This window comes from Schistocerca piceifrons, chromosome 5 (assembly GCF_021461385.2).
Source record: "Schistocerca piceifrons isolate TAMUIC-IGC-003096 chromosome 5, iqSchPice1.1, whole genome shotgun sequence".
NCBI classification, from domain to species: domain Eukaryota; kingdom Metazoa; phylum Arthropoda; class Insecta; order Orthoptera; family Acrididae; genus Schistocerca; species Schistocerca piceifrons.
The window spans coordinates 337,673,096-337,693,988 of NC_060142.1; the positions used below are offsets into that span (position 1 = coordinate 337,673,096).

At 41.2% G+C, this 20,893-nt stretch overlaps 1 protein-coding gene across 1 annotated transcript in view; it reads right to left on the reverse strand.

Moving 5' to 3' along the window:
* The window catches only part of LOC124798977 (ATP-dependent RNA helicase DHX30-like), a 310,021-nt gene that overhangs the window by 256,782 nt on the left and 32,346 nt on the right, over nucleotides 1–20,893 (reverse strand). The window contains exon 2 of the mRNA XM_047262513.1: nucleotides 19,407–19,551. Coding sequence (XP_047118469.1) covers nucleotides 19,407–19,551 — 145 coding nt within the window. The remainder of the gene's footprint in view (nucleotides 1–19,406; nucleotides 19,552–20,893) is intronic.

A 20,893-nucleotide genomic window follows, 5' to 3' on the forward strand; every position in this document is an offset into this window, starting at 1 on the left:
CATCAGGAAAGTTTACTGAGCCAACAGTTGAGCAAATAATTCCTCAAGTAATTTTAAGTCCCTTGCATCTTTCTGCTACTGGTACAAAGTAGTGGTATTTCATTAGACACCTCTCTTGCTCTTAATTATTAGCAGATTATTAATTTCAGAATATGCCCTATTACTTGTCTTCTCCACTTGTAGATGCTAGTGAGATGGTTTTATTGACCATTAATTACTGACAAAAGCCTTCTTTCTTCTTAAGCAAAAGTCTGCTTTTGATTTTATGAATAATTTAAGGGAGAGATTATATCCCGATTAAATTCTCCAGCAGCACAACTGAGAAATGTTTTGCTGCCCCATGCACATCAAAGTGTAATTTGATGCAGATATTTCAATAAATGATTCAACTTATGAAGTAGAAACCTGTTTTGCATCCTCCCTATTTCTCTAAGCTTCATTTAGGACATGACTACTTTACAGAAAGCCATGGTGTGGTACGAGTTACCCTGCTCTAATTCAACTTTTCCCTTCTTGTTTTGTAACATTATGTGATTGCCTTATCATTTTAAATCATTCACTAATCGAGCAGTCGCTCGGCAACAGCTACAGTTAGCAAATAATGTTGCGAGAATGTAAAAGGTGAACGACCTGTGACGTAACTTGTTTATTGTCGAAGCGCCGTCAGAGATGCTGTGAGTTATTGACTTTGAAAACCGCGGCGCGAAAAACGGACAGAAGAAGAACATTTTTTTACACACTTTTTTGATGTACGAGATATTCTCGATGAACAGTTACTCATTCTTCTCTTGTCTCCTGTAACGTGTGTCGGACGCGCATGTCTTGCCGCCGTATTATTATTGTTAAAAATAATATTGTTCTAGTGTAAAGTAAATGTGTAATACTAAAAGTGCCTAGCAGTAGATTTATTGTGCGATGTGTACGTGAAAACGTCAAAGGAATTGTTTTCATTACGAGAAGTGCCAGTCAAAACGGCATCCATGTTAAATCCTGTGTTGCAGTGTAAGTTCGTCTATTAATTGCCATAAATTCAGATTTAAATGGAACTGGTGTATGGACTATTTATTTAATATAGAATCTATGTCTCACTCCTTCATGAAGTTATTTAATTTTCTTTATGTTTCTGCCAAATAGAGAGTTCACAGTCACAAATTCTTTCGTCGAAATCGGACGGAAGTTGTATGCGGCGAAATATTTTCTCCACGCCATGTTCTATTGGTAAATGCATGATAAACTACGGTCCCTTAGGAAATTCATGTTGAGCTATCCAAAAATAATTATATTTTGAATAGGCATTTACTCTCTTCCGCAATGCAACTTCCGACTGATCAGACGATCCAACAAGAAACAGCCGCACACGGTCGGCGTCCGCAAATATGTTTCCACCGCTGATTATAGCTATATGTTACAGCACAAAAGTAAACATATTGTTATAATTAGCGGCTACGAACGGGGACATTTATAACTGTATGTTTATGTATACACATTACGTAAACATATCGTTATAGTTTCTCTAAAATCTCCCAGAATGACAATCGTCTACTGTGTAGCCACAATTGCTTTCATAAATTTGCCATTATTGGGATTTTCCTGAACATTTTGTAGATCTTCTGGTATTCCCAGCAAGGTGTTGTCATCTTGGAACATCGAGTTTTCCGCCAGTAATCCACATCGTACTTATATGACATTTTGATCGCTTAGCTTGCAGTCTTCATCAGGTGCTCCCTGAGGCCAAGTCCAGTGTGGGACGAGTCAAGTATTTATGTCTACAAGGGGTTATGTGCTTAGGTGCTCCGTCATTGGTCTGCACCACACCAAATACTCCGTAAGACGTACACGTCTTTCACTACAAGAAACCATAGTATTTTCTAGTCGTATCAGTTCCAACTGCTGTGCGTGTACTTTTCAATTGTTGTCAGTTAAATATTTTGTCATTTGACATTCTGTTCCACCTCCAAGTTGTATTGGGCAATGAATCTTCTGATTGCCACCTTTTAAGATTTCCTGTGGACTGTACTATTTATTACTGTAGCCAACCACTCTGTCCCAGATGCACATCTGCCAGGAGTGGCTCTCTGATTATTTTCTGGCTACTTGTGTTCAAATTGTAATTTGTTCTCAACATTACCACACTCAGGTACTTGACTTGCTATGAAAATACCACTGTCTGTGCACCCTGAATTGGTTGTGCTGGGTTATTTTCTCCATCACCATTTCCAAAGTTATTTTCCTGGACTTTGGATGATGCCTTTGTTGCATCTTTCAGAGATAAAGTGCTGGATTCCAGGAGGAGCTAAGCTGCTACCTTGTGTCACAGTCGATAAAAATCTTGTGTGATCTTTATTTCGATGTATATGGGTGTCTTTGTCAGAATCTTGACGTCATAGCATCCTTCAAATGATTTAGTTCCAAACAATGTTCCACTATAGCTGACTTTGAAGCTCCTCTGAGTCTGGTGTGCAACATGTGCTCCTTACACTTGATTATGGAAGTCCTCGTGCTCTGATATAGGACATACCACACTGACAAGGAGTGTGGTAAATGCCCAATTTCTGTAGGTCCACATAATCCTTTACACTTCCTAACAGAAGTTATATCTGATAAGATTTCTGCTGATTTTGGGAGATAGTCTGGCACATGGCAAAAAAGCAACCTTCTTTGCCCCTCTTTTTACATTACTTCAGTAATGTAAAAATCATTTATTACTGCAGTGTCTTCTGAATCTCTCTGGAGGAACATTTGTTTCTGTAGAACACAGGAGGCAGGTTTTCTACCTCTGTTATCAAGTTGTCTGGATCCAAAAGCGTTTGTGCCCAATGAACCAGAGTTTTGAGGACACTGTTGTTCTGCATTGGATGGTGGCAGCTACTGCCTTGTATATACAGACCAGAGTAAGTTTTTGGCAAACACCATGACAAAGTGGCATCTGCATTCCTCTGAGGAGCATATAAGAATGGGAATTAGCCATTCTTCTCCACTTCCATTGCAAATTTTATATTAGGGTGGTGTGAGTTCAGGTGTTCCAAGAAAGCATGGAGCTTTTCCCTGCCATGGGTCTGTGTTTTGAAGGTGTCAGACATGTATCTGAAGAAACAATTCAGTTGATCTGGTGCTGATGCAAGTGCCTAATCTTCCTATATCTCTATAAATAGGTTCAACTACCACCAGTATGAGTGGGCTGCCCACTGCCACACCCTTCTGTTCACTGAACTGACCCCATACAGGAAATATGTTGAAGTTAAAATGAGCCTGAATAAGTCCAGGATATTTTTTAAGACTACAATGTCTCATAAGGAAAGCATGAAAATCTACATCGGAAGACTCTACAAGGAGGAGGAAATAGATCTGAATATCAGAAAGTTGGATACGCTGTGACAAAGAAAAGGGAGGATACTCAGTTCTCTCACTTCCATGCCAAGATGCCTAGAGGAGGACATTAGTCCAGTACTTGCAAGGCTTAAACAGCACAAACTCCAAAGCAGCCAACAGGATTAAACAGTGGGAAAGCTGAGCATTAATAAGGGGCTTCCAGGGAATTACTCTCTCTACACTTGTTTACTGCCACTGGCTTCACCAATCAAGACTGGGACTTAGTGGTTGCCATGAATAACAATCTCTACTCCTGTCTAGTGACACTGGCTTAACCAGCCACAATTGGAACTGAGTGGATACCACTTTGTCGTCTCTAGCAGAATGCATGAAGAAGAAATTAGCAGCCTGTCAACAACCCAAGTTTGACTGTCATAACAACAACAAGGCGAAGCAGAATGAGAATAATCTTACATAACTTTTCAGCCTTAGTTAGAAGCAACTCAACAAGACCAGATTGAAGATATTTAGCAAGGGTGTCAACTTTGCGGTTACCCCAGAGAAGTCTCTGTCACAGGCTTTGTCATTGCAGTTTTCTGTGTCTATAGGTAGCTGGATAATGGTGCACATATCAGAAAAAAGGGAGAGAAACGATGAGGATGCAAGGCGGGAAGACCACCTCCGAACATAACTCAGATCCATGGCAGAGTCGAGCGACAGGGCTGAGCGAACGGTGAACCCGACACAACAAGAACAAGTCAATGCAATCTATGCAACAACATAGTGCAGCAAACTTTCAAATAACAAAACATTGTCAACAGGTCAAGGATGAGACATAATCCAAATTGAGATCAAAGAGAAAAACCAATACCAAATCAAAGTCATCAACGAATAGTCAGTAGGATGGAGGAGACAGTAATGAATGCCATTAGAAGTACACAGCTGATTGAGTGGTTGAGATGCAGTGGTGTTTATGCCAGCTGCAAGGGACACTATTGGTCAACGTATTCATGTGGTGAGACAATGGTGCACTCACTAGACAAGTGCAGTGGTGTGGCAACACCGTCCTCTATCGTCCATCGAGTCCATTTGCTCCAGTGGGTATTCAACAGCCCAATGCCCAATACTAGATCCCTCCTGCCTGAAACCGGTGCATATGAGCATAAATAGCTCAGACGGTGCTGTGGAAGGTGGAACAAAGGTATAGGCAAAACTGCAGTCTAATCGACTGTAGGCTGCAAGGAGGAAGTGCGGTCGCTAGTGTCCACTGGAACTATGTTGGACATGGACATTTCAGGGAGAGCCACTGACCCACAGGGAGCCAGAGGGGATGGCCATCGCAACAATGGGACATCTGCAGTAGCCACCCAGGGTTCTGGCGGTTGTGTCACACTGGCACCAGAATGCAGTGGAAGAAAAGGCTGTGGAGGGGTGCTTGTGTCCGAGGCCAAAGTTGGTTGTGGTGGCAACGCTCTAGCCCCTTCTGCATTTTGATCGACTTAACTTGTCACCCGTGGGTGGATACTACCGATGCTGGCGTCCAGGCCTCAGCACTCCTGTAGGAGCGTGCCAACACTGTTGAGCCAAGGCTGTCACACTGGGAGGGACACAAGCACGATTCCAACTGTGATGGTGTCAACAGATGAAGCAAGGTCTGAGGCTGGCAACCACGGAAGAGCTCTGCGGGATTACGATTCTTAGTCGATGTGGCGCAATAAACGCTCAAAAACAATGTTAGGGCCACTGTGGTGATGAAGGATTCAATAGCTTATTCATCTACGGCTTAAAAGTTTGGATCAGGTGTACAGCTTCACCACTGAAGGGACAGTGAATGGAGGGCTACAGATGCATTTAATACCATTGGCAGCACATAAGTTCTTGAAGGCAGAGGCCATGAATTGTGGGCTATTGTCAGAAACCAATGTGAGAGGCAACCCTTTAACTGCCAAAACTTGGGCCAAGGCAATAATGGCATCCTCGGCTAAGGTGGATACCATGCATACGATATGGCAGTACTCCAAATCAGCAATGACAATGAGCAAACCACATAGACCCCAAAAATGGGCCTGTAAAATTGAGATGGATGCGATCCCAAGGAAGGTGGGGAATACGCTAGGGGGCAAAGGACTGAGGGAATAGTGCCTAGTGCCAGGTGCATGCTTCACAACTACGGACCATCTCTGTCACTGTTGGTCCTGGGCCAGTACACATGGCGGTGAGCTAGCATCTTCGTGGGTAACATCCCACAATGACCCCAGTGGAGCAAACTCAATACCTTACGAAGAAATACTCCTGGAATAATCATGTGATGTCATCCTATTGGGTACTGAGATGGATGCACATCATCCACAACTAAGAGTTGGCAAAAAAGCTGTTTCCAAGGTCGGAGTTCTGTCGTCAACCAATGAGCAACACAATGAGGACAGCCATGGATTACATAGCTAAGGACCTGTTGTAGGGTGGGATCCTGGCAAGTCATGACAGCTACACATGTGACCATAAGGGGAAAACTGCTCAAAAATATTGTCGTTCAGCATCGATGTACAAGCAGAGGACCTCCTGTTGGTCAAAATCAGGTTCAAGACTTGACTGAACACTACTAGCAAGGGCTCCTTTTCGATCTGGTAATAGTAGCGCTGTGCTTGGGTCAGGGTCTTGGATGCATATATTATAGGCCATTTGGAACCATCCCCATTCCTGTGTGTCAAGACATTCCGATTCTGCAGATGGATGCATCAGCTGCCACAACCAATGGCGATTGGGAGGAAAGGGCATGAGGCAGGTTGCAGATGTCAGCATGGTTTTCAATTTGACAAAAGCCTGGTCACAGGCATGGTTCCAGGTATAAGGCACCCCCTTTTTAAGCAACTGATTAACAGGTTATGGCATGTGGGCCACCTGGGGTAAGAATTCAGCATATTAGATGAGCTTGCCCAAAAATGTTTTTAATTCAGGTAAGTTCATTGGGCGAGGTAAAGAAGTGATGGTGGCAATGTTCCGATTAGTAGGTTGGATTCCCTCTTTAGAGAGACAATACTCCAAGTACTCCACTCCTGGCTGAAAAAATCTGCACCATTCTCAACAACAATGCAGGCCCGCATCCCACAGGCTCGTGTACAGGGTACAGATGTTTTCCAGATGCTTCTGGCAAGAGGATCTTGTGACAATATCATCATCCAAGTAATTGACCCAAGCCACAATATGGCGTATCAACTAGTCCAGAAATCGCTGGAATATTGCAGGGGCTGAGGAAATGCCAAAGGGGAATCACTTATACTTATATCACCCCAAATGGTCTACCTCAATAAATAGTTTGGCACCACCCATTCCAGCCAATTTGGTGAGAGATCAGCTTGCCGGGGAATAGGATAGGTTTCCATCTGTCACTGAGCATTGATGGTTGTCTTGAAATCCCCAGACAAGCGTAAAAACCCATTCGGCTTTGGAATGATGACTAGGGGCAGGGCCCCATCACTAGATTTGACAGGTTCAACAACACTAGCTGCCTGCAGATGAGAAAGTTCCTGCTTCACAGCAGCCTGTAAGGCCACCAGAATTGGTCTGATGTGGTAAAAACAAGACATGGCATTGGCGGAAGGATGATGTGTGCCTGAAAAATCTGAAGTACACCCCAAATCCGGTTGAAAGACAGGCGAAAATGCCATGCAGAGTTGTCCAGTTCCTGAAAAGGGACCGCAGTGGAAAGACTCCAAGATAGAAAATCTCAACTCCTTGAAGTCATTGGATGGCAAAAAAGATGGTAGCCAATGGATGGTTGACGACAAAGAAGGTTAAACATCGAGTAATGTATTTGTAAGTTGCCACAATCAAGAACTGCCCATGAAGAGAAATTGCACCATCTCTATAGGCCACCAAATTGAGTGAGGGCACAGACAAATCAGATGAACCCAGTCAGACATAAGATAGTTAATTGACTGATCAGTGAGTGACATCAGTTCATATGGCATCGCATGTGCCACCTCAATGTCAAACATAGGACCACCACCAGGTTGCAGCAATGTTGCGATTTGTCTATCCGATGTGTCTGACTTCTGAGCCTTGAGTTGCCCTTCAACAATGGCCCAGTCCTGAAAACTAATATCTTTGTGAGACATGTGAAGCATGAGAAACCATTTCAGCATGAAGGGATCACCTTGGAGGAATACTGTCTGCAGTGTGTGTATTGTATCCTGATTTGGTCACAGTGCCGCGTGGGGCTGGTCATGCAACTGTGACATACTGAGTGGAGGTGCCCCACCTTGCCACAGCGTGTACAGGACCCCCAGCAACCTGCAAAGTGCTCAGAAGTGAGCAGAAAAACACCGCGGGCATGAAGGGAGTGGCCCCTGTAACCATCGCTGAGGGGCAACTGAAGGCTCAGAAATAAGACATTGGATACACAAATCACAACGTTGCTGCAACAGGATTGTGGTCCTTTGTTTATGACATTGAGGTGGCACATGTGATGCCGTATGAACTGATGTCACTTGTGACCTTGACATGGTCGTTTGCTAGCTAATTCTGCAAATGATGGATGTGCAAGATATCCTAAAACAGGTTATCGATTTTCAACACTAGTGTGTGAACCTCCAGGTCAGGCACCAGTTGAACCAATCCATCATGAATCAAGGAGTCAGTGTAGGAAACCTTACAGCCTTGATTGGCACAAGAAAAATCACATTTTTGGCCGAGTCTTTGCAAGTCAGTGGCCCGTGAGCGGTATCACTGCCACTGTTGTTTATGATATTGATGAAATTCTACCCTGGAGGCAACCACATGGCACCACTGTGAAAAAATAATCAGTAGAAAACATATCTCCTGAAAGGAGGGGGTGACAGGGTCAGACAGAAGAGCCAATTTTCAGAGGAGAAAAGCAATGAATCATCCACGACTTGAAATGCTGTGAAATGTTGCTTCAGTTGATAAAAATATGTATCCCAGTCCTCCGTAGCATCACTGAAAGGAAGAAACAACGGAGGATGGAATGTAGTGTCAAGTGCAGGGCAGGGGGGGGGGCGCAAGGACCTGGGGCATAGTGGCCTCCTGCACATTAAGTTTGTCTGCCAAGAGATGAAGTGACTTTTGTAACAAGTCCTTCTGTATCTGCTGCTGGTACATCAGCTGTAGCAGTTGCTCAAGCAGACTAACCAATTTTGCTTCCATGCTATGAAATAATTTCCTTTTTCCTTGTCACCAATTGCTGTGTCTGCGGGTAGCTGGATACTGGCGCATATGTCAGAAAAATTGGAGATAAATGATGATAAGGTGGGAAAACTGCCTGCATATGGTACTCAAACCCATGCGGGAGTCAGGCAACAGGCTGACAGACACAACAAAAGCAAGTCAAAAGCAGCCTATGCAGCAACAAAGTCTAACAAACTTTCAACAAGACTCTGTCAACAGGTCTAGTACAAGACATGATCCAAATTGAGACCAAAGAGGAAAATCAAAAGTGAAGTCATCGATCAGTTGTCAGTAGTACGGTGGAGATGGTAACAAATACTATTAGATGAAGTACATGACTGACTGAGTAGTAAAGGTTTGTCGGTATTTATGCCGGCTGCAAGGGGCACTATTGGCCTGTTTATTCACATGACAAGACCAGTGGCACACTCACTAGGTGGGTGCACTGCTGCAGTGACACTGTTCTGTCATCCATCAATGTCCATTTGCTCCAGCAGGCAGTAAACTTCTGTGCAGTCCAATACCAGATAGTTGAGCAGGGTGCTCTCAAATTACGTCCAAGTGAAGCCGAAGAAGTCTGATGAGAGACATGAGGGGTTCTCACAAAGTATCTAACACGTCAGCCTCAGTTGCAAATAGAAACCAATCTTTACGTAGGTTTCAGCCAAAATAATTTGGCCTTCTTCAGAAGCAATTGACACTAAACTATTGCATGCGAAAGTCTGGGCATGTCAAGTATAAAACTATAGCACCGTAGTGCCCAGTCATTAATCTATATTACTTAGCTGAAGATAATCAGCAGGCCCCACTGCGCGGACGAGGTCTATAGGCTGCGAGAGCTGCGCCGGAACTAATTGCACCAAGCACCACTGATGATGGGCATGCGCACGTGGAAATACAGATGCTTAACAGTAGCTACCTTTACATTAGGAATTGGATTCATATAAGCATTAAAACTATTAATGGCATAATATGTAACCGAACTTACTTCTGAGTAGAACGAGAACCCTATAAAAGAATTCGGAGCCTGTAAGAAAGACTAGCTATTACTAGGCAAAATTATTCTTCAAATTTGAATACATTTAGTATTCTACTGAAGACTTTGCTTCACCGGCCCAGATGTTACGTTTCCTTTGCAGTCGCCGATGCCCAACTCCACTTTCTTTAGTCAAATACTAATGTATTCAAATTTGAGGAGTAATTTTGCAGAGTAATGGCTAGTCTTTCTTACGGGTTCCGAATCCATTTACAGGGTTCTCGTTCTCCTCAGAAGTAAGTTTGGTTACATATTATGCCATTAACAGTTTTAATGCTTATATTAATCTAATTCGTAACATAAAGGTGCTACTGTTAAGCATCTATATTTCCACGTGCGCATGCCCATCATCAGTGGTGCTCAGTACATAGCTGCTCACTGCGATTAGTTCCGGCGCAGCTCTCACGGCCTACCGACCTCATCCTCGCAGTGGAGCCTTCTGTTTCTCTTCAGCTAAGTAATGTAGATTTATGACTGGGTACTACGGTGCTATAGTTTTATACTTGACATGTCCAAACTTCGGCATGCAATAGTTTAGTGTCAATAGCTTCTGAAGAAGGCCAAATTATTTTGGATGAAACCTGGGTAAGGATTGGTTTCTATTTGCAACTGAGGCTGGCGTGTTTTATGTTTAATTATCACAGTTGCTGACGGGGCTGCACGATGTTAAAAAAAGTTCTCACAAAGATCAAGCTGCCTAAATTTATTATAATAAGTGATGAGAGGCTGGCTCTCAGACACCTCCAAGAAAATGACATCATTGTGGCATTACCAGCACATAAGAGGAATGCTACCATCATCCTACAGAAAGCAGACGATGACAGCAAAGTTAAACAACTTCTAGATGGCCCAGCATACAGACCAATATAAAGGGACCCCACCAACAAGGTGGACAGGCAGACCAGCGGCTTTGTGAAGGAAACCAGCGTACCGGAAAAAGTTACAAAGCAGGTGAGGCCAAAAGTTCCAGTACCATCCAGGCTTTAAGGCCTATCTACATGCAACAATCTGTCTTTGCACATCACATCTGTGCAGACAGATCACCATGTGAACAGGAGATTTGTGCAAACCAAGACGATTGAGTGAAACCGCTCAAATCTGCGGATCCAAATCACTTTGTGTAGACACGTTGGAGCATGCGGACAAAAGATTGCTGCAGATCTGGTGCTAAAATGTGATGGGTCAGCTGCTTGTTCAGTCTGTGTGTGCAGAGTGAATATTGAAATTACAGATACAGGTCACTGTTCTAGATAGTTCACTGCCAAATTTATCAAAACATATAGGGGTCATACATGTTTGTGGAAAATTAAAAACAGGATGTCAGCAATAAGGATAAAAAGGCAACTGCTTATAATTCTTTAACAGAGAAATTATGAGCCATTGACCCTTTGGGAAATGGGTAAACACTACATAATTAAAAACAATTCATTGTGGACTGTTTATTGCAAAGAGCTTTGCTATTCGATATGGTACCGGGAGATTGCTAGCGTACTTTCACTCAGTACTGTCCTATGTTATAATCTAATGTAAGTTGTGACAGCTTAGGAAAAAAAGAAGAAAAAAGGCCCTATTTGTTCTAAAGAACAGTGTGGTCAGAATATTGTATTAAGCTGATGATGGAAGATCTTGGAAAGGTGCCTTCGAGACAGTTATTATCATTACACTTCTTTTACTTCCAAATATAATATGTGGTTCCTAACAACAGTGATTTAGAGGTGAACTGCAGAATTCACTACCACAATACTACACACAAGTGAAACTTTCTAGTTGCACGGTGAATCCCTTTCAAGAGATCAAAAGGTATTTCATATTCTGGTGCAAAAGTTGCTGTTAGACTTCTGGCAGGGGCTTAAAAATCTCAACTTGGGAAACAAACAGAACTATAGCTCACTGGCCACATATATAACTTCTAAAAATACAATGTGTCTCAAACATGTCTAAAATATATGATCTGTAACTTATCAGCATTTAGGTATGCCTACTGTAAGTAATTTACTTGCCTTCAGAAAATTATCATTCAGGACAGCATAAATAGCTCACGTTTATTATTTCACTTAACGTTTGTTTTGAAATTGCACTGGCAATCCTAGTAGCTCCTATTTTTAAGAACCTGAATGTCACCATAAGCTGCTCAAGTGGAGAAGTTGATCCCCTCATTCAAGTGTCTAATTACATCAGATATCAAGTTCATCCTCAACTTGTGAAGTAAATTTATGTTTGAGGGCTGCCTTTGCTGAGTAGCCTCTGTGAAAACCATTTTTATCTGTCTTTCTGTTTTGGCATTTTCTTAGCTTTTTGTTTTTCACAACACAAGTGGTGTGAACACAGACCATAACATAATTTCCTCGATTTCTGAATAAATTAAAAACTTTGAAGTTACTGACAGATAGTGTGCAAGCAGTAGACTGGAAGTTGTGCTGTGTGAACAGACAACATTTGCAGTGATCTACTGCATGAGGAGACATTCATGCAGATATCGATGCAGACAGATAGTTGTGTGTCTATGGGTCTTTATGGATGGTCTGATGTTAACAAAGAAGGGGTTCCTATAAGCCAAAAGTGCAGAACATTGGCACAGTCACCTACCCCACCCCTCAGCACTTTAAGAAGATGCTCTCAAGACATGTGGGCAAATGTGCAAATTACATTTGCAACTCTGAAGATTTCCTACAGCATCTGAAGCAACCACACATCACTGATTCTGACATTGTGGTTAGCATCAACAACAGTTTCCTTGTTCACCAAAGTGCCACTGAATGAATTCCTAGAATTAATTGGAGAAAAGTTGAATGGGGCACTCCTGGACTTGTTCAGCCACATTTTAACTTCAACACACTTCCTATATGGGGTGAATTCTATGAGAAAACAGAAAGGGTGGCAATGGTCAGCCTACTCTCATCAGTGGTGACAAACGTCTTTATGGAGAGATTTGAAGATGAGGCATTGTATTGGCCCCGAATCAACTGAAATGCTTCGACAGATACATGAATGACACTTTTGTTATTTGGCTCCACAGCAGGGAAAAGCTCCTTGTTTTCCTGGGACATGAACTCACTCCACCCTAACATGAAATTCACAGTGGAAATGGAGAAGGATGGATAACTCCCATTCTTAGATGTTTGTGTCCAGAGGGTGACAGACGGCACTTTTGGTCATAGAATTTACTGAAAATCAACTAACAATGAACCGTACTTACAAGGCAGTAACTGTCACCATCCAGTGCAGAACAGTGTACTCAGGACTCTGGTTCAGCAGGCATGAACTCTCTCACTTTCACTTTCAGACAACTTGACAACGCAGATCGAACACCTGCTGTCCGTGCTCCATAGACACGGATATTCTTCCAGGAATATTCAGAAGACACTGTGCGCAGTTTCTCCACTGTAGGAGTCAGCAGAAGTACAAGAAGAAGCACAGAAGGTGGTTTTTTGCCAGGTGCCAGACCAATAACTGCCAAAAACCAGTAGAATTTTTCTGAAATATAATGCCAGGAGCATTTTCTGCCCACAAAAATTAAGGTGTTGTTGTTGTTGTTGTTGTTGTTGTTGTTGTTGTCTTCACTCCTGAGACTGGTTTGATGCAGCTCTCCATGCTACTCTATCCTGTGCAAGCCTCTCCGTCTCCCAGTACCTACCGCAACCTACATCCTTCTGAATCTACTTAGTGTATTCATCTCTTGGTCTCCCTCTATGATTTTTACCTTCCACGCTGCCCTCCAATACTAAATTGGTGATCCCTTGATGCCTCACAACATGTCCTACCAACCGATCCCTTCTTATAGACACTCTGTGCCACAAATTCCTCATCTCACCCATTCTATTCAGTACCTCCTCATTAGTCAGTCGATTTACCCATCCAGCTTCAGCATTCTTCTGTAACACCACATTTCAAAAGCTTCTATTCTCTTCTTGTCCAAACTATTTATCGTCCATGTTTCACTTCCATACATGGCTACATTCCATACAAATACTTTCAGAAACGACTTTCTGACACTTAAATCAATACTCAATGTTAACAAATTTCTCTTCTTCAGAAACGCTTTCCTTCCCATTGCCAGTCTACATTTTATATCCTCTACTTTGACCATCATCAGTTATTTAGCTCCCCAAATAACAAAATTCCTTTACTACTTTAAGTGTCTCATTCCCTAATCTAATACCCTCAACATCACCCAAGTTAACTCCACTACATTCCATAATCCTCGTTTTGCTTTTGTTGATGTTCACCTTATATCCTCCTTTCAAGACACTATCCATTCCGCACAACTGCTCTTCCAAGCCCTTCGCCGCCTGACAGAATTACATTGTCATCAGCGAACCTCAAAGCTTTTATTTCTTCTCCATGGATTTTAATACCTACTCCGAAATGTTCTTTTGTTTCCTTTACTGCTTGCTCAATATACAGATTGAATAACATCGGGGATAGGCTACAGCCCCGTCTCACTCCCTTCCCAACCACTGCTTCCCTTTCATGCCCCTCGACTCTTGTAACTGCCATCTGGTTTCTGTACAAATTGTAAATAGCCTTTCGCTCCCTGTATTTTACCCCTGCCACCTTCAGAATTTGAAACAGAGTATTCCAGCCAACATTGTCAAAAGCTTTCTCTAAGTCCACAAATGCTAGAAACGTAGGTTTGCCTTTCTTAATCTAGCTTCTAAGATAAGTCGTAGGGTCAGTATTGCCTCACGTGTTCCAATATTTCTACAGAATCCAAACTGATCTTCCCAGAGGTCGGTTTCTACTAGTTATTCCATTTGTCTGTAAGGAATTTGCATTAGTATTTTGCAGCCATGACTTATTAAACTGATAGTTCGGTAATTTTCACATCTGTCAACACCTGCTTTCTTTGGGATTGGAATTATTATATTCTTCTTGAAGTCTGAGGGTATTTCGCCTGTGTCATACATCTTCCTCACCAGATGGTAGAGTTTTGTCAGGACTGGCTCTCCCAAGGCTATCAGTAGTTCCAATGGAATGTTGTCTACTCCGGGGGCCTTGTTTCGACTCAGGTCTTTCAGTGCTCTGTCAAACTCTTCACGCAGTATCTTATCTCCCATTTCGTCTTCATCTACATCCTCTTCTATTTCCATAATATTGTCCTCAAGTACATCGCCCTTGTATAGACCCTCTATATACTCCTTCCACCTTTCGGCTTTCCCTTCTTTGCTTAGAACTGGGTTTCCATCTGAGCTCTTGATATTCGTACAAGTGGCTCTCTCTTCTCCAAAGGTCTCTTTAATTTTCCTGTAGGCAGTATCTATCTTACCCCTAGTGAGATAAGCCTCTACATCCTTACATTTGTCCTCTAGCCATCCCTGCTTAGCCATTTTGCACTTCCTGTCGATCTCATTTTTGAGACGTTTGTATTCCTTTTTGCCTGCTTCATTTACTGCATTTTTATATTTTCTCCTTTCATCAGTTAAATTCAATATATCTTCTGTTACCCAAGGATCTCTACTAGCCCTCGTCTTTTTACCTACTTGATGCTCTGCTGCCTTCACTACTTCATCCCTCAAAGCTACCCATTCATCTTCTACTGTATTTCTTTCCCCCATTTCTGTCAATTGTTCCCTTATGCTCTCTGTCTTACCATTAGATAATCTATCTGAAACCTGTCTGTGTCTCCAGGCTTCTTCCATGTATACAGCCTTCTTTTATGATTGTTGAACCAAGTGTTAGCTATGATTAAGTTGTGCTCTGTGCAAAATTCTACCAGGCGGCTTCCTCTCATTTCTTAGCCGCAATCCATATTCACCTACTACGTTTCCTTCTCTCCCTTTTCCTACTACCAAATTCCAGTCACCCATGAGTATTAAATTTTCGTCACCCTTCACTATCTGAATAATTTCCTTTATTTCATCATACATTTCTTCAATTTCTTCGTCATCTGCAGAGCTAGTTGGCATATAAACTTGTACTACTGTAGTAGGCGTGGGCTTCGTATCTATCTTGGTCACAATAATGTGTTCACTATGCTGTTTGTAGTAGCTTACCCGCATTCCTATTTTCCTATTCATTATTAAACCTACTCCTGCATTACCCCTATTTGATTTTGTATTTATAACCCTGTAGTCACCTGACCAGAAGTCCTTTTCCTCCTTCCACCGAACTTCACTAATTCCCACTATATCTGGCTTTAACCTATCCATTTCCCTTTTTAAATTTTCTAACCTACCTGCCCGATTAAGGGATCTGACATTCCACGCTCTGATTGTAGAGAGAGATTTCTTTCTCCAAGCTCTGTTAAGGAATGTGAAGGATAATCTAGGTCTACAGAAACCAAGCACTCACCACATGCCAATGTGGTATGTCATTCCGGTCATACCACCAGGACTGCTGACATTATCCAAACTCTGAGGAAAACAGTTCTGGAAATGGTAACAGAGCAAATAACCCAGAACATTCGACACAGGATGCACAGATGGTGGTACTTCAGACAGCAAATCAAGAACCTGAGAACAGTCATTTTGATAGTGATTAATAATTTGAACACCAGTGGCCAGAAAATAGTCTGACAGCCACCCCTAGTGGGCGCCGACCTAAGACAGAGCACTTAATGCAGCTGGCTACAGTAATAGAACAATGTAGTCCACAGGAAAGCTTAAATGATGAATGACCACTACAACTTGGGAGGTGGAATGGAATGTCAGATGATGAAACTAGTAACATAATAGCCAGAAAGCACGCACACAGCAGTATTAACAGCTATGACCTGAAAACACTATGGCTGCTGCTACTGCCCAGAGCTTACCTTGGATGGAACACCTGGAGTGGAGAAGACCAATGACACAGGCATGACTACTGTACCTGTTCCCTATTGGCTTCATCCTCAGGCAGAACATCATGAAAATTGTGAGTGTTTTTTTTTTCTTTTTTTTTCAGTCAGTCTTCTGACTAGTTTGACGCAGCCCACCATGAATTCGTCTCCAGTGCCAACCTCTTCATCTCAGAGTAATGCTTGCTACCTACATTCTCAATTATTTGCTGGACGTATCCCTATCTCCATCTTACTCTACAGTTTTTGCCCTCTATTGCTACCTCTAGTACCATGGAAGTCATTCCCAGATGTCCTACCATCCTGTCCCTTCTCATTGTTAGCGTTTTCCACATATTCCTTTCCTCTCCGATTCTGCGCAGAACTTCCCCATTCCTTACATTATCAGTCCACCTAATTTTCAACACTCGTCTGTAGCACCCCATCTCAAATGCTTCGATTCTCTTCTGTTCCCGTTTTCCCACAGTCCATATTTCACTATCTTCTAATGTTGTGCTATAAACATACATTTTCAGAAATTTCTTCCTTAAATTAAGGCCTACATTTGGTACTAGTAGATTTCTTGTGGCCAGAAATGCCTTTTTTGCCAGTGCTATTTTGCTTTTGATGTCTTCCTTGCTCCATCTGGCATTGGTTATTTTGCTGCATAGGTAGCAGAATTCCTTAACTTCACCTGCTTCATGACTATTCATGCTGATGTTAAGTTTCTCACTGTCTCTTTTCTGCTCCTTCTCATTACTTTTGTCCATTTTTGATTTACTCTCAATCCATATTCTGTACTCATTATACTGTTCATTCTGTTCAGCACATCCTGTAATTCTTCTTCACTTCCACTTAGGATAAAAATGTCATCAGTGAATCATATCACTGATATCTTTTCACCTTGAATTTTAATCCCACTCCTGAACCTTTCTTTTATTTCCAACATTGCTTCTTCGATGTAGAGATTGAACAGAAGGGGAGAAAGACTACATCCCTGTCTTACATCCTTTTTAATCCAGGTGCTTAGTTCTTGATTGTCCACTCTTATTATTCCCTCTTGGCTCTTCACACACTGTACAGTACCAATCTCTCCCTACAGTTTACCCATATTTTTCTCAGAATTACGAACATCTTGCACCATTTTACACTGGCAAATGCTTTTCCAGCTCAACAGACCCTATGAAGGTGTCTTGATTTTTCTTTAGTTCTTTCTTCCATTATCAACCACAATGTCAGTATTGCCTCTCCCGTGCCTTTACCTTTCCTAGGGCCAAACTGATTGTCACCAAACACATCCTAAATTTTCTTTTCCATTCTTCTGTGTATTACTCTTGCCAGCAACTTTGATGCATGAGCTGTCAGCTCTTGCAATCTTCAGAATTAAGTGGATTATATTTTTCAGAAAGTCAGATGGAATGTCACCAGACTTATACATTCTACACACCAATGTGAACAGTCCATTTGTTGCCACTTCTTCCAATGATTTTAGAAATTCTGATGGAATGTTATCTATCCCTTCTGCCTTATTTGATCTTGAGTCCTCCAAAGCTCTCTTAAATTCTTATTCAGATGCTGGATGCCCTATCTCTTGTAAATCAACTCTTGTTTCTTCTTCTATCACATCAGACAAATCCCCTCATAGAGGCCTTCAATATACTCTTTCCACCTATCCTCTCTCTCTTCTGCTCTTAACAGTGGAATTCCCATTGCACTCTTAATGTAACCACCCTTGCTTTTAATTTCACCAAAGGTTATTTTGACTTTCCTATACGCTGAGTCAGTCCTTCCTACAATCATTTCCTTTTCAATTTCTTCACATTTTTCCTGCAGCCATTTCGTCGTAACTTCCCTGCACTTCCTATTTATTTCATTCCTCAGAGACATTTCTGTATTCCTGAATTTCCCTGAACATTTTTGTACTTACTTCTTTCATCGATGAACTGAAGTATTTCTTCTATTACCCATGGTTCCTTCACAGTTACCTTCTTTGTACCTACGTTTTTCTTTCAAACTTCTGTGACTGCCCTTTTTAGAGACGTCCATTCTTCTTCAACTGTACCGCCTACTGGGTAATTCCTTATAGCTGTATCTAGAGAACTTCACGCGTATCTCATCATTTCTTAGTACTTCTGCCTCCCACTTCTTTATGTATTTATGCTTCCTGACTAATCTCAAACTTCAGCCTACTCTTCATCAATACTGCATTGTGATCCAAGTCTATACTGCTCCTGGGTATGCCTTGTGATCCAGTATCTGATTTCGGAATCTATCTGACCGTGATGTAATCAAACTGAAATCTTTGCAATTGTGAGTAACACGATCAAAATATCTTTCAAATACAGTGTGGATTACTGTCAGAAAATCTGATTTTTTTCCAAGATAACAAATGTTCTGTACATATGCAACAAACTTCAGCACAGTTGGTCCTGACAATGAGAACGCAGCAGTCTGTACCATTACAATGTGACTGAAATCAGTTCTATCATAACGTCTGACAAAAATACTCATTCTATTGAACCGAAGTACCACATTTTAGGGCAGGTTGCAGTGTTTGTCTGTAACACTGTGCAGCAATGAGTCTAGAAATGGCAGCAGTGATGATAGTGTATTGACTGTTCACACAAGCTCACTTATTTTCATGGTCCATTCTTTGCTATCTACTAGTACAGACAGCACTGTTCAAAACCACTTTGACTGATTTGGAGAAAGGCAACAGGCAAGATGGCAATTTTTCAAAATTATTTTACTTTTTGTAGCAACATTGGAAGCCCCAAAAGCTAGTCAAAAAGGAATGTAAATTTCCACATGAATAGTTTTGCCACTAAAATACACTTTTAGCAGTAATAAAAACTTAAAATTATTGTAATGCACATTAATTTCAAAATATTTTGCCAGTAATAATTAGAATAAAATAACTCTGTGATTGACATTTCAGTGAGTCAAATAATATGCTACAACTTCCAAGCGATAAATCTTTATTGAGGAGCACATGGGTATAAACAGAGCCTAGTCCATCATGGCTGGCTGCACGCCATTAACACTGATCCCTGCGACTGCAGTCTGTCAATCACAAAGTTATTTTATTTGAATAATAACATGATGAGTAAAACTACTACCTACTGTATCAAGTCTGGCCAGTTAATAGTTAAAGATGACTCCCAAACATTAGACACCAAATTATCCTTGTACTGTGGATTCATTTCTACATTCAAACGTGACTTTATCTTGGCAGAAATATTATTTAGAACACTCTTGGGCACTTGATCTGGAAATAGAAACTTTTATTAACCACCAGTAAAATTCACAAATAAATAAAACAACTGTGGACATAACTGTTATTACAAAACAGCTGCATTCCACTGTAATTTATTATTTTGTCAACATTATTTTCAGCCTTAAGTAAATTTTGCATTCACATTTGTGAAGACTGAATATGCAAGTAATTATAATACTATACAATAATAAATATTTGTATGTTTTATAATTTTTCGTTCTATAATAATAACAACAAGAAGAGGAGGAGGAGGAGGAGGAAGAAGAAGAAAACAGTAAAACAAAGACCTACTGTAGATGTACAAGTCTACACTAGCACTACATTAGCCATTCCAAGTGCTGAATGGAACAGTCCATGAAGTTAATTATTCAGTAGATTAACATCTCTTCTTCTAAATGATAAATAATGCATTCAGACAGATGATTGTGGAGGATTAAAGATAACTCATGAAATAATTTTTTAAAATTTCATTTAAACCAGAAATTAAAAGTTCCATGTGGGATACAGAAAGTACCTTGAACCATACACAATTTTACAGATTCTAGAAATTCTGCCACTTTCATCTGGTGTGAATACATTCTTGTGATGTGAAATGGGTTTAAAAAACAATGCCTTAGCTTCCAGAATGAATTTCCACTCTGCAGCAGAATGTGCACTGATTTAAAACTCTCTAGCACATTAAAACTGTGTGCTGGAGTGGGATTCAAACCTCAAACCTTTACCCAAAACACGAAGGTCCTACATTATATACCCAGACCAGCACACAGTTTTAATGTTTAAGAAATATATCACTTTCATTTATCCATTTTCAGTGCCACTTTTGCAGATGCTGTAAGATTTCTGTTTTAAGCATTTCCCACTTAAAATTTCTATAGTGACAAACAATCTATGGCTTATCAAATCAACATTCATGTTGCGCCAGTATGTATCTGCAGCGTTTGACTCATCAAAAGAATCAGTATACACCTCTAAATATGCACCAGTCTTTGAATGGTTGGATCCTCAGTTATAATAAAAAATTTGGTCATTTCAGAGTTTGGCGTTGTTCCAATGGGTTTGACATTAATCCAAGTCTTATTTAGGGTCATCTGTACAAACATGGTTATTGTTTGAATCTGAGTTTTCACATGTTCTTAAAAATCTTTGGCACAGCCAACATGCCATTTTCAGAGTTTCACCTAGTTCCACACCTTTCTCTTTATTGTGCCACCCAAAGTTTACAATAGATCTTTATCATGAAATGTGGCCCACAGTCACTTTGAATATTTTCTACAGGGAACACACATAGTATAAGGCGTACTCGTTTTTAAATTTGAAAGTACAAAATGGTTCA